The sequence below is a fragment of the Tetrao urogallus genome, assembly GCF_951394365.1.
Source record: "Tetrao urogallus genome assembly, chromosome: 2".
Lineage (NCBI taxonomy): Eukaryota > Metazoa > Chordata > Aves > Galliformes > Phasianidae > Tetrao > Tetrao urogallus.
Window position 1 is genome coordinate 78,802,674 of NC_136814.1, and position 15,372 is coordinate 78,818,045.

Here is a 15,372-nt window from a genome sequence, read left to right on the forward strand (position 1 = left end):
ACTATGAAAATTGAATCTTAGTTTCTTTTTCAGCTGCTTACAGCTGTCATGCCAATTAACAGCACTCTTCTTCCAAACAACTGGCATATGTGGCAGCATAAGACAAAGGCAAATAATTAAACAGGTATCGTCAAATTATGGGGTACTAAAAGCAAAGCAATATTTTTGCCTTTGAATTTACATTATCTTTGCACTTTGTTTAATCCATCCTAACTTTCACGCCTAAATCACCAAGGTCAATTGAAAGTAATCACTTATTTGCAGAGAGCATTAATATGCCTTATCTTACTGTTGTGTTGTTTCTTTCATTAATTTGGTCGTTGTCATTCATCTACTCCCCAGCTTACTCTGTGCTATTTCTCCTGTCTTCCAAATCCAGGAATTTGTTACGTTATTGGCTCTGTAAGCTTTGCTGTGAACCCATCCTCTGCACTTATTCCTTTATAATCTTGTTCATGCTTCTAAAACTCATCTAAAACTTATTTTCTCTGCTAGGACAACCAACTTCCTTGCTGTAAGTTTCTTTTTTTTTTTATATTGCAGTACCTCAGTACTGTTTTGCTGAGCTTTGGCTGAAAACCTTTTTGATGGACAGTGTGACATACAGCTTTGTATGCTATGGAGATAAACTGCTACCCAATAGCTTCCTCATACCTTTCTCTTAATTATAGAACGTGCTTTATTAGAAATTCTATAGTTACAATAACACCATCTTCAAGTCTTTTATTCTAAACTTAGTTTTACTTTTTTCCATTCAGTTTAATGAGATAAAATTTTTTCTTTCCAATTTTGAATGTAACTCAAGAAAATATAAGACATAAAACAAAAACATCCTGTTGATCAGATAAAATAAATATAACAAACTCTGTTGTGGATTTGTGTGTTTTTTTTCTTGTTTGTAGTGTGGTAATCTCTTGAGTTGTTGTTTTAAAGAAAAAAAAATCTTAGAAGAATTCAGGACTGTAAATCACAGTCAAATTTAACTCTTATTCTATCACAACATGGTAGTACTCATTTCCATCTTGCTTACAGCACCTCAGCCCCATTGCTTTTAGAGAAAAGACGTATTACTTTAGGGTGCACAAACACACAATTTATGAGTACCTCTGAAGACTACATACAAGAAATTGATCTACAAAGAAATCCAGCTAAATACTTAATACACTTGCAATCCTGCTTTTCATCACTACTTTAAGCAATGCTACATTGGCAGGGGTCAATATTTGAACCTTTTCCACGATTCATGAAGCAGGCATCTACACACCTAAATCATCCAAGAGTCTGGGACCAGTAAACACTGTCAACAAGAAAACAGTGAAGAAACAGTTAAGAAAACTTCAACAAACTACAGTCTCAGAGCAACCGCTCATGTGAATGTGTGCTGCTGCTGCCCACTTTTTTTAAATAACTAATGTGAGTAAGCTATTGATTATTTATAAGCAGCTCTAAATGCAAAGTCTTCCTTGTCTGCAAGATGCAAATTAATACTCCTCTTGATCCTCTCTTCTTAGATAGCAATGGTCAGAAGCTTGTAAGTGTACAGAACTGCCACCTGTCTGCTGATGCTGGGTGCCTGCACTACCCTAAAAGATGCAGAAGACACTAAGCAACAAGAGTGAGCTCAGCCAGAAGAGAAGAGCTATAAATTCAATTTTTTAATCTGAAGACTGCTTAGAAATAGGTACTGGATAAAATCACATAAAATCAGTATTGTTTCATTTTTAACCTTTAAAAAATATAGTATGAGCTGGTTACCGTTAAGGAATTTTAAGAATGCAAATCAATGTCTCATTTAGTTGATTAAGATTCAGACAATCACTGGAAATGAAAATGGATTTCAGATGTTTATCTCTCAATCTCTCATTCCCTTCTGTTCAAAACGTGCCAGCAACTTTGAACACCACAAAATCCACTAGAAGTGCAAAGTACCTAGCATTCATTGATTGAAGAGAACAGGTACCTTGTTCAGGGTTGCAGATTTCACTGCAGAATTGAGCACTGAAAGTTATACAAGGAATACCTTTTGCAATTGGCTTTAGAGAACAGGGCTTTATAGAGGTTATTTCATTTCTAACCTATTTCTGCAAGAAAAACACACATCCTACTTGGGCACACAAGTATTTCCTAGAGAAGCATGACAATTTAAGCTGCAAGAAAAGCAAACAGGCAAAAGAACAGAGAAATTCTATGGTTCTTGTTATTCAATACATACAAACATTTAAAAAAAACTGATCAAAACTTCAATGCATGTTTACAGCAATAGAGGCATTTTGGATACCATTAAAAAAAAAAAAAAAAAAAAAAAAAAAAAAACCTTTGTCCTAATGGTAGAAAAAAAAATATTCAGCTAACTTCATCCCATAACTCTTTAAAACTTGCAGCTTTAGTTCATGGCGTATATCATCTGAGGATTTTTGGGAAGGTGGACAAAAGTCTCAGAGGCAGACAAAATTTTATTTCATTCATTCCTGTTCAGCTACTCCTATGATCCACTTTGCTGAAGTAAATGAGTCAGTCAATCTGGTGATTGCTTTAGACTGTAGCGATTTACAAGACAATGGACACTGATTACCATTTGACTTAAATAGCTCTCCACATAGGACAACAGATTGCTGAGAAAATTTAATTCAACAATCAAGTGATTCAAACATTGACTCTTACTAGACCATAAAATTCCAGCTACACATTCTAATATTCATGTAAATGAACTGCTGTTCCACTATGTATGCAAAATTCTCTGGCCAACCAAAACGCACAGTTTCTCAAGAGCCACGATACTCCCCTTTGAACTCAATTAATTTCAGAAAACTGAAACTCACTAGTTTCACACTTGAGAACCACTGGTGATATGAGAAACTATTTTTAATTATTACTTGCCCCTGAGCAGGCAAGGTTTTTATAAACCGAGGAGTAAAGTCCTGTCCTGGCAGTTGCTGACAGAACTTGCTGCAAACCATACTTGTCTGGGGGAACTTACTGCCAGTTCCATATATTTAAACCATCAAAAATTATAAGATTGCTCTCTACTTGGCAATTTCAGTCATTAATGAATCATTCAAGTTGTATCCTAGATAAGAAAAGATTTGAAACCCTGGTTCTAGTTCATGGTACTTTTTCAAATGCATGAACAAACTTCCATATATTTCATAACACAATTGCTAATAAGATTCAATTACTTCCCTTTTTCTTCTTTTTGCTGTACTACATTTCCAACCTGGAATTTTCATTAATGTTTGTGACTCCTTCCTTATAAAAGCATGAAGCGACTACCAGGAATTCTTCCATTTGCTTTTCTACTACACATACTATTAGTAATATTTGAACTTTTGCAAAATTCTTCACGAAGACTTTTAGATGGAACATAAACAAGGAACATTAAAATGGGCAGCAAAGTTTCAAACAGGATACATTTTCTACAAACTGTTCATGTCTCAGCGTCCTTTCAGATATTCCTTAACACACAAAAAAACTTCAAACAGCTACCTAGAGATAGAGTAGCCAATTCTCAACGTACAAGGGCAAAAAAAAATAAATAAAAAAGAAAATGGAAGGAAACAGCAAATAACATTTTTCATTTTGTTAAATGGTGCAGGCAATTCGTGACTCTTGACAGCATCTTTTGTCAGTATTGATGTGTTAAATAGAGCAAAGAAGCAGGAAACAATCACGGTTCACTGAAACGGGGCTCTTTTCTTTCTGGGCCTTGTTTGAAAGAGATTAGAAGAGTGGGGGTGATGGATGGGTGACGTATTTGTTGAACAAAACCAAGCACTACAAAATAGTATAGCCTGAGAATCCTACACAGCACAAATGCAGTCTGGAATCCTTCAAGCAACGCAGAATTTGCCTTCTATTTCAGTGATTTCATTCAGTCCTTAAAACAAGAGGTCCAAAAACGGGCACAGTTCTCCATAAGGAACCCATAGTGAAGGCTAGGATCTTCTGGCACATAACTGAAGCATTAGCTACACTTCAAATTACACTATCAGCAACACCTAATGGAAGACAACTAGAGCAGTGAACATCAAGATGCCGATAAACTAGTGTAACATCACCAGGGATCACATCACATCGATCCTTTGTAATGCAGAACCCCATGGCAGTATATGGCCTCTACAGTGTTGAACACAGTTCAACTGAAGGAAGTAACACGAAAAAGTTCTCTCCAAAGTACTGAACTACACTCTAAATCACTTGCCAATAATTGGTTTGATGATTTGCACAGCTGTATATACAAAGGATGTAAATAAGACATGTACAAAGTAACTCCATTTATGTTACATTGATTTGACTTTTAAAGCTAATTCCATATGCTATGAAATTACAGCCAGCTCAAATTCCCCACAGCAGATTTGCAGGCAGGCTCCAGGAAGCTTTCCATGTAAAAGGAATTCAGCGTCCTCTCAGAAATGCTCTGCTTCAAGGAGCTGTGCAAAACCTTCCCTAGAAACATGAAACAAACAGCATTCTGAACACTGCAGGAGTTTGGAATTCCCAGTGTCCCTGACTGTTGTACAACAGGAGACAGGAGTGTTAGTTCCAGTGCACCATGGAAAATAGAGTAAGTAATGCATCTTGGAGCTGGACAGATCAAAAAAAGGACAAAAAAGCAGGCACGGTGTACATTCATTTAGTATGATTCTGAGAAAGGGGAGTGAGATAGCTGTTGTCAATTCTCAAACAGACTGATTAAACAGAAGAAACATCCCTTTGCTTTCTATCTCATCAGAAGAAGCAAAGTTTCTACTCTGCTGGGGCTAAGATTATACAGCACAACTATCACGGAGCAAGGATGTCTGTTTTGTCAGGTACTGAGAACAGAACATTTGAAAAGTACAGCTGATGGCTCCCAGAACACAGCACAGTCTAACAAAGGTTTCTATTAAGTGGACTGCACTACTCTTTTTGCAACAAAGCAGGACTTGCAAAGAATCTGTCTAAATAGGACAGTGGCTCCGCTGACAGAGGAGTGACTCTTAACTGAATGAACAGTTCGCACAGTGAGAGGTAACAAACACCAACAGCAACACATTCACGTGAAACTCCAAGAGTCTCAGTGATGAAGATTCACAAATGGGTGATAAGAGCTTGATCCAAAGATAGCAGTGACTGTCACAAATTTCACAGTGTGAGAGCTCATCTGTACAAGAATTAGATACAAGATGCTCACAAGCTTTTCTGTGTCAGCACAACGGGGTTGTGTGATCATGCTGGCAGAAGGAGCAAAGATAAGTCTTCTAACAGATGATTTATCCTCAGCACATTCATTCTTCATCCTTAGCAGCAATGAATTAAGACCCCTTCTAGATACTTCCAGATGGCTCCTTGCAAAAAGACTGTTTGCCAGTTGTACATAGAGGGAGGGAGAAAAGAAAAATAAAAAAGGGAAATTCAAAAGGTTAATTGGAGTTCTTTGATTTTAAATGGTTTTACATTTTATGCAATATTTCCTTTTACTCTACCTCTTTATCTTAAATGAAAGATGTTTTTTCTTTGCTTTGTGTCTATCTGTAGTTTCAGGTCAAAAATTCTATCCAAAGTGCACATCTTTACGCAACTGAATCCAGGCAGAGAAGCTCTAGGTAAATGTCTTTCTGGCTCCTGAAGCACTTCCAGTGCTTTATAATTAGAAACCTCCCAAACAATGGGACTCGGTAGTTAAAGCAAGTAATCTTACTGCTGTTTTTCTTTCTTTACATCTAATGCAGAAATAATTATCTTTCCTACTATTCTCAAAGGTTCTTTTAACGTTATTTAATTCACTCTGCAAAACGCCGAGATTACTTCTGAAGATGAGGCATTCAGCATAATCCACAGCCATTTGGGTCTTTGTTCACTTTTTGAAGGTGTTTCGTTCAGCTCTTTGTCCTCCTTGACAGATCCTGACAGTTTTATAGGTGAGGACAGCAAAGGGAAAGTTGCGTCAGATCCTACAGCTGCACCTATGGTTGGCTGTACAAACGCTTTTTGACAGCTAGTAGGGTTAGATTCAACACAGTTCGTAATGGTTTTATACTGCAGGCATTTAAGCATCCTCCTGGGACCAAAATTCATAGTTTGCCACTCTTTTCAGATGACAGCCTCGTAATTAATGGCAATTTTATTTTAAACCTATAATCTTGATATTTCAATCACCATTTGAGTAAACAGTGATGATTAACAGTGAAGCATGAAGTGTCTCTGGGAGGTATCTGCTACACAGCACGTGAAGAATTATTTGTACAACTTCCACTACTAATTTGGAATTTATATGTTTATCTCCATTTTTAGCTCATTTTAAACAAATCAAAATTGTGGAAATATACTTTTTTTTTTTTTTTTTTTTTTTCCAGAAAAATCTTTATAAACATTGCAGTTACCACACACATCTTCCCCTCTTCCTGGATATCTGGAAATTATCAGGATTATCCCTTAATTGTTGTCCTAGACATTTTTCAAGACTTTGAAAGCTGTTTGATTGGAGTATTGACTGCTGACATGAATGACTGTTCAGTCAATAGTGCAGTAGAAGCAAGATATAAAACATCTCATAAAAAGCCATCTGTTTAGTGAAGTTATTCAGAGGAAAGATGCCACTTGCAAATTATGTGGGTATATTCCACTCTTCCTGAATGATTTCTAAAAGCATGTTGCAGACTTGAAACATTCCATAACAATCAGGATATTTTCTCTCATTTAATCTGTAACATTTCTCCCTTACCTTCTCTTTGTGCTCTGTTCTCCCCCTGGATTCCTCCAATCAACAAACAATCCCCTTTTGGAGAGCCTCTCAGTTGTGCATCTAAAATTAACTTTATTTTCTATTATTTATAAAATTCCAGTTTGAGTGGAGGAAAGGAACAAGTGGAAAGAACAGACATCAACTATGGAGCAGGCCTCACTGAACTCATGTCTTCTCTTTGTATTCTGTGATCGCTCAAACAGGTAAGAAGAGACACACCTGCATGGCTATTTTTGATATCACACAAACATTAAGCATGCTGACATCATTTCAAGATACAGAGTAGGGACATATCTACAGAAAAAATAAGTATCACACTACAGTGACACTGAAACATAAAGCATCCTTGTGTTAGCGACATAACACTCTAGTCCTGGAAAACTTCTGTATAACACATTTATTTCGGAAAGCTTTACTTTTTCTACCTCTAAATAAAATCCAGGCACATCCATGTCCCCTCCCCTCCTTTAATTTGGTAATGCTGTTCTTTTTTGGGTTCTGGTTGTTTGGGTATTTTTTTTTTATGTTTACATTCTGAGTTACACACACACAGTGACCCAGGGATTCATTCTAAATTACGACAAATGCACATTTGTATCTACAGGCACAGAAGATGTCCAACCTCTCATTTTGCTCAAGGCAACTTGAGAGCTCATCCTACAACAGACACCTGAGATCCAGGCAGCATTCTTCAGGTTCCAGGAATACAAACTACATTTATTATCATGGGTGTAGATATGCTTATGTAGACACTACAGTGAGATGTTTAACACTCAAACAATTCCACCACGTCTGTTTAAAGTTATCCTAAAAGTCTGTTTAAAGTTATCCTAAAAGTCAAAGTAAAAAAAAATAATCTTAAGACAGACAATGAAACTCATACAGTAGAATTACTGTGAAGAAAAACTAGGGATTTTTTTTTTTTTAAACCAGAAGATGAAACTTAAAGGGGATGCACAGAACAATAAAAAGTGATGAATATAGACAAAATGCTGCTTAGTCCTACTTGTTTATGTGCCATGGATGCGCCACTCCCGTATTCTTTACTCATTTGCTGATTTACTTTTAAAACCCAACTCTGCAAATGTCTAGAGAGTTACAGATGCGATCTGAAGCAAAATAACATTTTATCTAGGTGCATTAAAAAGAATAATAATAAAAATTATATGGTCATTATTTTCTGAGTATTTTCTGAGCAGATACTCAGCAAGAGACAAACAACCTGCTTTTGTCTCTTTTCTTCTACCAATTTCTTTTAGTGCCTTTTTAACAGTTTAAAAGTCCTATACTTGGGAATAGATAAGAAGAATCTGCATGCATAAGCAGAAATTTTCCAACTGCTTTGCAGCATTTACCATCCATACCACAAAAAAACCAACAAAAACAACCACAAAAACCACCCATAAGAAGTACTCTTCAAAATGTAGCAAGACAGTATTTTAAAAAGTATAAAACCAGAAGAGTATTAATAATTAATAATATTAATAATAATAATATTAATAACACTTAAGTGGTATAGAAAAGATGGAAGATGTTTAAAACTTACCCTATTGACATTGCTGTTTCTTAAAATAATCTGAATTAAATTTTTCATAAATTCTTCAAGCTTCCTGAAACACTTCTTCAGAACATGATTAGATAATTTAGTGTCAGCTATTAATCTGATCAAAACACAAACTGCCTCAGTAAGAAAACTTGAAACTGGAAATTTAGGACTGTTGTAAAAAACTGTTAGCCCATCAAGCAGCTGAGACAATGAATTGCATATAGTGAAAGAATCATTCTCAAGCTCTGTGAAGTCTGCTTGCAGCATTCCTCCTTCTGACAGTTTTCTTATTTCAAGCAGATGTTGAAAAAACTGCACTGGGACAGTCAAAGGTTCCTCCTTGCTAGAACAGCAAAAATTCAGTGAGGGAACTATTTCCAACCAGTGTTTAGATGTGTCGGCAGTATGCTCAAGGTCTTGGAAATCAGAAGCTGTCCCTAAAGACTCGAATGCATAGTCATTAGACACATCACATCCAGAGTCCTGTAACTGGCTTGAGTAATTCACTGGATTTATACGTTCCTCATCCAGAAGAGTTTCAGCAGAGGCACCTGGCTTTCCTGAAATACAAATGTGAAAGTTACGTTTATGTGTAGTTGAAACATTTATATACATCAAAAAAGTATGCCCCATTTCTGCCTTCCTTCTGCTTCCATGCAAAAATCACATGATATGTGCTTGCTGCCCAAGAACTACTCATGACTGACATTTAGCTGCTGTGGAAGGTGATGTTTTTCAAGTCAAAACTATTAGGAAGTAACACATTTGTGAACCAGATGTTTCATGCAGACAGTAGTATAACAATTCTGAGTTTGAGATTTCTGATGGTTCAAAGTATTCACAGGGATAACTGAAGTGGACATCACATAGAAAATTTAAGCGGACGTATATCTGTACCACCGCTGATTCCCAGGAAAGGAAATGCATGCAGATTTCTGCCTTCCAAAACACTTTTCACTACTTTTATTCTCATTAATTCAGGGCGTTTAAAAAATATATATATAGAAAGGACTTATTACTGTAACTGCATTACATAATATTTTCTCCTTTACCCACACTCTTTTGCACTAGGCCAGGTAAGGAATTCTAACAGAGTCAGAGTTGAACAGAACATTACATTTGAACTTATTATTATTTAACAAAGAAAATCACTCAAAAATCTCAACTCTATTTTACACTATCTTCTTCAAAAACATACAAACTGTATTTCAGATGGCATTTATTACATCTGCACTGCTAAGAAATTATTTTACTTAGAGCAGTGTACAATCTTAATCATTTTATTTCATCTTAGACGAAATTGATGCCTCGGTGCATAGGGACAGATGACAAGAGGCTCTCACTGTGCTACATCCAGCCTATGGCAAAAGATTACTGTTAAAACGTGCAAGAGATATTAGAGCAGTGAAGTGGAAAAACAACACACGTGATCATCTCAGTGCTACAAGACAAAACTAGAGCCCTGTCTGCTCAACCTCTTGCTGTGCCTCATTTACCGGAGCAGTCACACACGGTCCACTCAATTTTAAACTGTTTACATTATCCACAAGCGATAATGTACCCTTCTGAGTCTGCATTCCCAAATGAATTAAAAATATATAAATGGTTTGGCAAATAATAACAGCATATCACAATGCATTTCAAAGCATCCATGACAAATTAATAAGCATTTTTAATATTGAAAGCATCACATGACAGCAATCTGCTATATTCCATATACTACTGAAAAAAAACTATTGCTTAAAGTTTATAAAGATTTAATTAAATGCACAGTTTCAAATTGAATCCTGACCATGACTTCAGTCACTAAAAACATACTCTGGTACTGAGTTTCAATCCTAATAGCACTGCTTCTGATTGGTAGAAAACCTGTGGGTTTGTTTCAGGGAACGAAGACCATTGTGTCCAACCACCTGACCACATCTAACAGGGCTAATCAAAGAAGTTACAGCACGTTATCGAGGGCATCGTCCAGATGTCTCCTGAACACTGACAGGTATGGGACAACAACCACCTCACTAGGAAGCCATTTCCACATCCAACCACCTTCAGAGTATTGAAATTCTTCCCTATACCTAACACGAACCTTTTTTTTTTTATAAATTTATTTTAGTTTTAGTTTCATGCCCCTTTAACATTCAGACAAAGCCAAAACTGAACGGCACCAACTGACTCACAACGAAAGGCCTAACTGCGGGGAAATCAACTGACATTTTCAGAAGGCAGAAGAAGCAGAGCCTGGGATTTTAGATATTACCAAAGAGTTTCCAGATGCCCTGCAAACCAAACTCAGTAAGCAAGCAAACATGAAAAGCACTCTTGGCACAGTCTGAGTACCAAAAACAGGTATCAGTCTTTCATGTCCTCTCTCCCTATTGCTTCGAGCAAAAGATACTCCAGAAAAAAAAAAAAACAACTTGAAAATTCTTTTTCCTGCTGCTGAAAAGCTCTTCTACAGAACCCACCTAGTCATAGCTCCTCTAGTCTAGGTCCTAGAGGATCACTAATGAATATTTTGTTCAGTTCTTAGTCCCATGGGATAACATGGAAACTACTTACGGGGACATAACTCCAAGAGTTCAAAAAAGCAAAGCACAGAAGTATACGAAAAAAATGTTTGAGGTTTTTTTAATTATCTGAAGGAAAAAAAAAATAATGTGAAAGAAAAGAGGAAGAAAAAGTACGATGAGAAGAAATTAACAGTGCATAAATATATATGTAAGAACCAAACACAAAACCATCTCAAAACCAAAGATGCAGCATATACAACAAAATACTCCTACCAGCAGGAGACAAATATTGCATTTGTGTCTCAGCTTCTATTCACTGAAATAGAAAACTTCTCTGTCACGATCAGCTTTCAGAAAAGTATTACAGTAAGCCCCCAGTAGCAACACATTTCCAGTTCCATTAATACAGAAAACACTTTAAAAAATGTTTGGTGATTTATTTTTTCCAGTTACATGGAGAGCAATGAGAAGCTATATTTAAAATAAATAAATAAATCACCAAACAGGAAATGAGATTCATGATTTCCCTCAAAATGTCTAAACAGCATTTATTTCTTGAAAGGAGGAAAACTGATCACTTCATACTTACCTATCATTTAAATGTGGAAATAGTCTTGATGTTCACACCATGTAGTTATCAAGTATAACAAAAAAAAAAAAGGACAGTATTAAGCCTGTCTCACAGTAACAACAATCTTTCAGTGGCAATTTCAAGAAAATGTGACTATAAAAACACTGAAGAAACAAAAAATACTGAGCATTATACACTAATCACAAAATTATACATTGCTTTTATATAGGTAATGAAATATTTGTTCATGAATAATTTATAGTCTCCTTAAAAATGTCACATCATATCAATGAAATATTTAGACTCTCAATTCCCTTTTAGGACTTCAGCTTTTCCCCATATGAAGATCCTGAGCTGAATACCACAATTATGTGCTCACCAGATAAAGCAAGGTGCTGATGCAAGAAAAGCCTTGGGGTGCAAAGGCTGAAGAACTGGCACCCTTCTACACATATCCACCACTGTGGAAACCATCCAGCCTGAAAATCAGCAGCTGTTCAAGGAACAAGAATGTGACTTCTATATTGTGAGCAGTATGTAAGTAAGGTTGAAGAAACCCTGTGAAACATAACTCAAATGCAACATATTACTGCTGGACCACAGGGCACAGTGGCTTTTATCACAGAAGTGTGATGCCAACCTGTCTTATGGTCAGAGAAAGTGGAGTTACCAGCTACTCTTGAGAAAGAAGAGTTCTCTCAACACCAAATCCACCCTACCCCTGGAACAAATTCTGTCACTTCTGAATAGTTATCTTACCAGAGACACCACGGACAAAAAAGAGAGGAGTAATCAGTTGCTTAATCTGTACAGGAAAACCATTTGTTGCCAGAGTGCTTGCAGCCAGAAATGCAGTCATAAGGATTCTCAGAGATCAGAAGAGACAAAGGAACGTTCATAGTTCTTCCTACCCAATAAGAAAGGCAGCATTTGTAACAGAAGGATGGTGGTGGAAGACACTCTCTCAAAGGATAGGCTTGAAGGTGGCAGATGTAAGAAAAACAAAGAGAAAAGACCACTGGAAATATACAAAGTAAAAAAAAAATAGTGCAGTTTCAAACATTTGGCATTGTCTTTATTCTCTTTCTTGTGAGTGCACATAGATTAACACAAAGCTTGCTTGAAATGTGCACAGTTCACTTACAAAAACACGTTAAAATGAGACTAACAGTAATGTTCAGAACCTTAGAAACCCCTTTGTTGACACTGCATTCTGCTTCCAAGTGTTCAGTCAGTAGCTTCTAAATGGAGATGAAATATATGAAACAATTTGTATTTCTTTCAACTTTCCACTTTTGGATTTTTCAGCGCTCTTATTTTCCATTTAACTTTCACTGCTGGATCTGCTACAGGTGCACTTTCCATGAGCGGTGAATCAAGTTTGTTCTCCTCGCATACATGAACAGTTTTAATTTTCTTCATAGGCTTGTTGTTAATGCCTGTTTCTGTTTTGCTGTTTTTATTATTAATAAAGCTATTTGAGGGGGGAAAAAAAAAATCTGTCAAACTTCTATGTGGTTAGCACACCATGTCCTGATCTGGAACCAAGGTATAATTCTGTACGCATCAAATTTTCTTCAGATCTCTCACATATTCAAGCTATTATTATTTGAATAGTTCAAAGTAATAGTAATAATAAGCTTCCAGGATTCTTCTAAAGAAAAATTTTTAGAAGACCTGCATTCAAAACTTAAGCATTTCTGTGGATTTTATACCAGCTTGGAAAACTCTCCTGTTAAAAGCTAAGGTATTTTAGGTTGACATGCTTCACGTTACCCATGAAGACTACCTATCTGAACTGCAAGTACAGTATAAGGTCTTATAAAAAATAGCTGACATCTTCAAACAAATTCAGCTACTCTAAGTGACAAATATCAGCCAGTACACACAGCAATCCTCTGGCTGTGACTTTATTAACTGGAATACAGCTCCAGTTATTCTTTATGACCTTACAAGGTTGAAATACTCTCCTTAAGAAATCACTTGGGTTATACACTTCTAAAAATATATATTTTTTAAAAACAATGCCAATGTTTGGCATTTATGTTTACATATCCACCCAGTCCTTCCCAAAATAAAAAATAAAAAAAGAAGAGCTAATTGAGGAATTCAAACTTAAGTTTCAGTTAAGCTAATTCTATCCAGGGAGGTTGTATTTTCTTTGGGGATATTCAGAAGCTGCCTGGACATGGTCCTGAGAAAGTGGTTCATGATGGCCCTGCTTGTGCAGATCAGGCTAGGTGATCTCCAGAGGTCCCTTCCAACCTCAGCCATTCCAAGACTTTGCCTTTGATGAGAACAATCTGACTTATTCTTAGCTCTCCATAGTAGACTTACAAGCAAGAGAATCCCAGTTGCCATGGCAACACTTTTAAACTAGTTTTTACTCTACGCATTTTTTCCTAGTATTATTTTTCTGTTTACCAAAAGAAAGGAATTATTAATCCCACTTGCTTGCATGAGCTTCAGTCCTAAAAATTACTGTGCACCTTATCAGGAACTTGACAAATACAAGAAATGCACGTGATAACCACAAACTCTTCGTCTTGCTGGGATAATGGGTTTGTTTTCACTTCTAAGGGAGTTTGTCATACAGAAACTTGGAAGGAAAAAGATGCTTCTTGAATCCCATCGCTCCAAGTATGTGTTTAGGACAACTGTAGCAATTCTACCTGACTAGACAGACAGCTTTCAAAGAGAAAATTCTACAATCCAAATAGACCTGCAATACATGGAAGGAGCAGTACTCTGAAATTTCAGTGAATGATTATGCTCCAGCTGGTGCTTTTTCCAGATTGCAAATTCACTTATTATCTTGAAAAGGCCTCAGCTCTCCTTAAGTTCCCCGCTGTGTCACTACTATTACAGGGAACAGATTTATCTCATCATCTTATTCCAAAAGCCGTGTTCTACACTAAGCACATTTCAACCTCAGTGTTGTCACCTCATATCTGTTTTTATTGTCCTACTCTCCTCCTTAAAATACTTTTATGGTTCTAAGACAATTTGCAATGCTGCCCACTTGCATTAGTACTGCTGGTAGAAGCACAAGAGTACACTGATGTCAACTGATTGTTCATTACTGCAGTACTGTCTGCATTAGAGAGACAGGGTGCTTAGGTAGACTGGGCTCCCCTTATGGATCTGTATGGACAGAAGGCCACCTTTGTCACTGAGGACGGAAGAAAAAAAATCTCTTCATACCACATCCCTAAACATGAGACAGAAGTAAACATATCTTTTTTCCATAGCAACAAACTAAACATTGACTTCTGCCCAACAGGAAATCTTCTCACATCAGAAGTAGTAATTTAGGGAAAGAAAGAAGCCAAAGATGCTCCACTGAAGAGGAACACTTCTTTCCAAGATTCCAGATACATTCACTGAGAAATATGCAAATGTTTTGGTCTGATCTGAATTCACCTAATTGTCTTCTCTAGAAAGAGATGGGGAGGGGAAGCAAAAAAAATAATATATACATACATACATACATACATATATATATATATATACACGTATATATATATACACACACATATATATATACGTATATATATATATATATACACACATGTATATATATATATATATATATATACACACATCAATTATGTTCTCCCACTGCTCTTGTTAATATAAGCAGGAAGGGAAACACCACAAGGTGCTATTTAAGCTATTGGGGCTTTAAGCTGAGCACCCAGAAGTTCTGTCACTATCTGCTGGGCAAGAAATACTCAACCCATGACTTACAGGGAAGCGGAAATGGAAGATACAGCTGAACTCTGTCTCAAAACAAGCATACTTAAATGGAGTTCTGTAAAGTTTATCGGTTTCTACTTCAGATCTGGCTTATTCTAATACTGTATGAATCTGCTTTTGCAGAAAGAGTAACTCACAGCAAGAAGAAAATAGACTGAAGCATCTTCATTCATACTAATCTAGGAAGAAAACTGCTTCCTTTTTCCACAGGTACAGCTAAATATCTTGAGAAACACACTAAGTAAACGAGCTAAAACAAGGGATA

The 15,372-nt window shown here is 36.4% G+C and overlaps 1 protein-coding gene across 1 annotated transcript in view; it reads right to left on the reverse strand.

Moving 5' to 3' along the window:
• Window positions 1-15,372, reverse strand: part of MEI4 (meiotic double-stranded break formation protein 4) — a gene marked incomplete at both ends in the record, with an annotated part of 69,994 nt that overhangs the window by 44,204 nt on the left and 10,418 nt on the right. Inside the window, one exon of the mRNA XM_079550366.1 lies at window positions 8,268-8,827. Coding sequence (XP_079406492.1) covers window positions 8,268-8,827 — 560 coding nt within the window. The remainder of the gene's footprint in view (window positions 1-8,267; window positions 8,828-15,372) is intronic.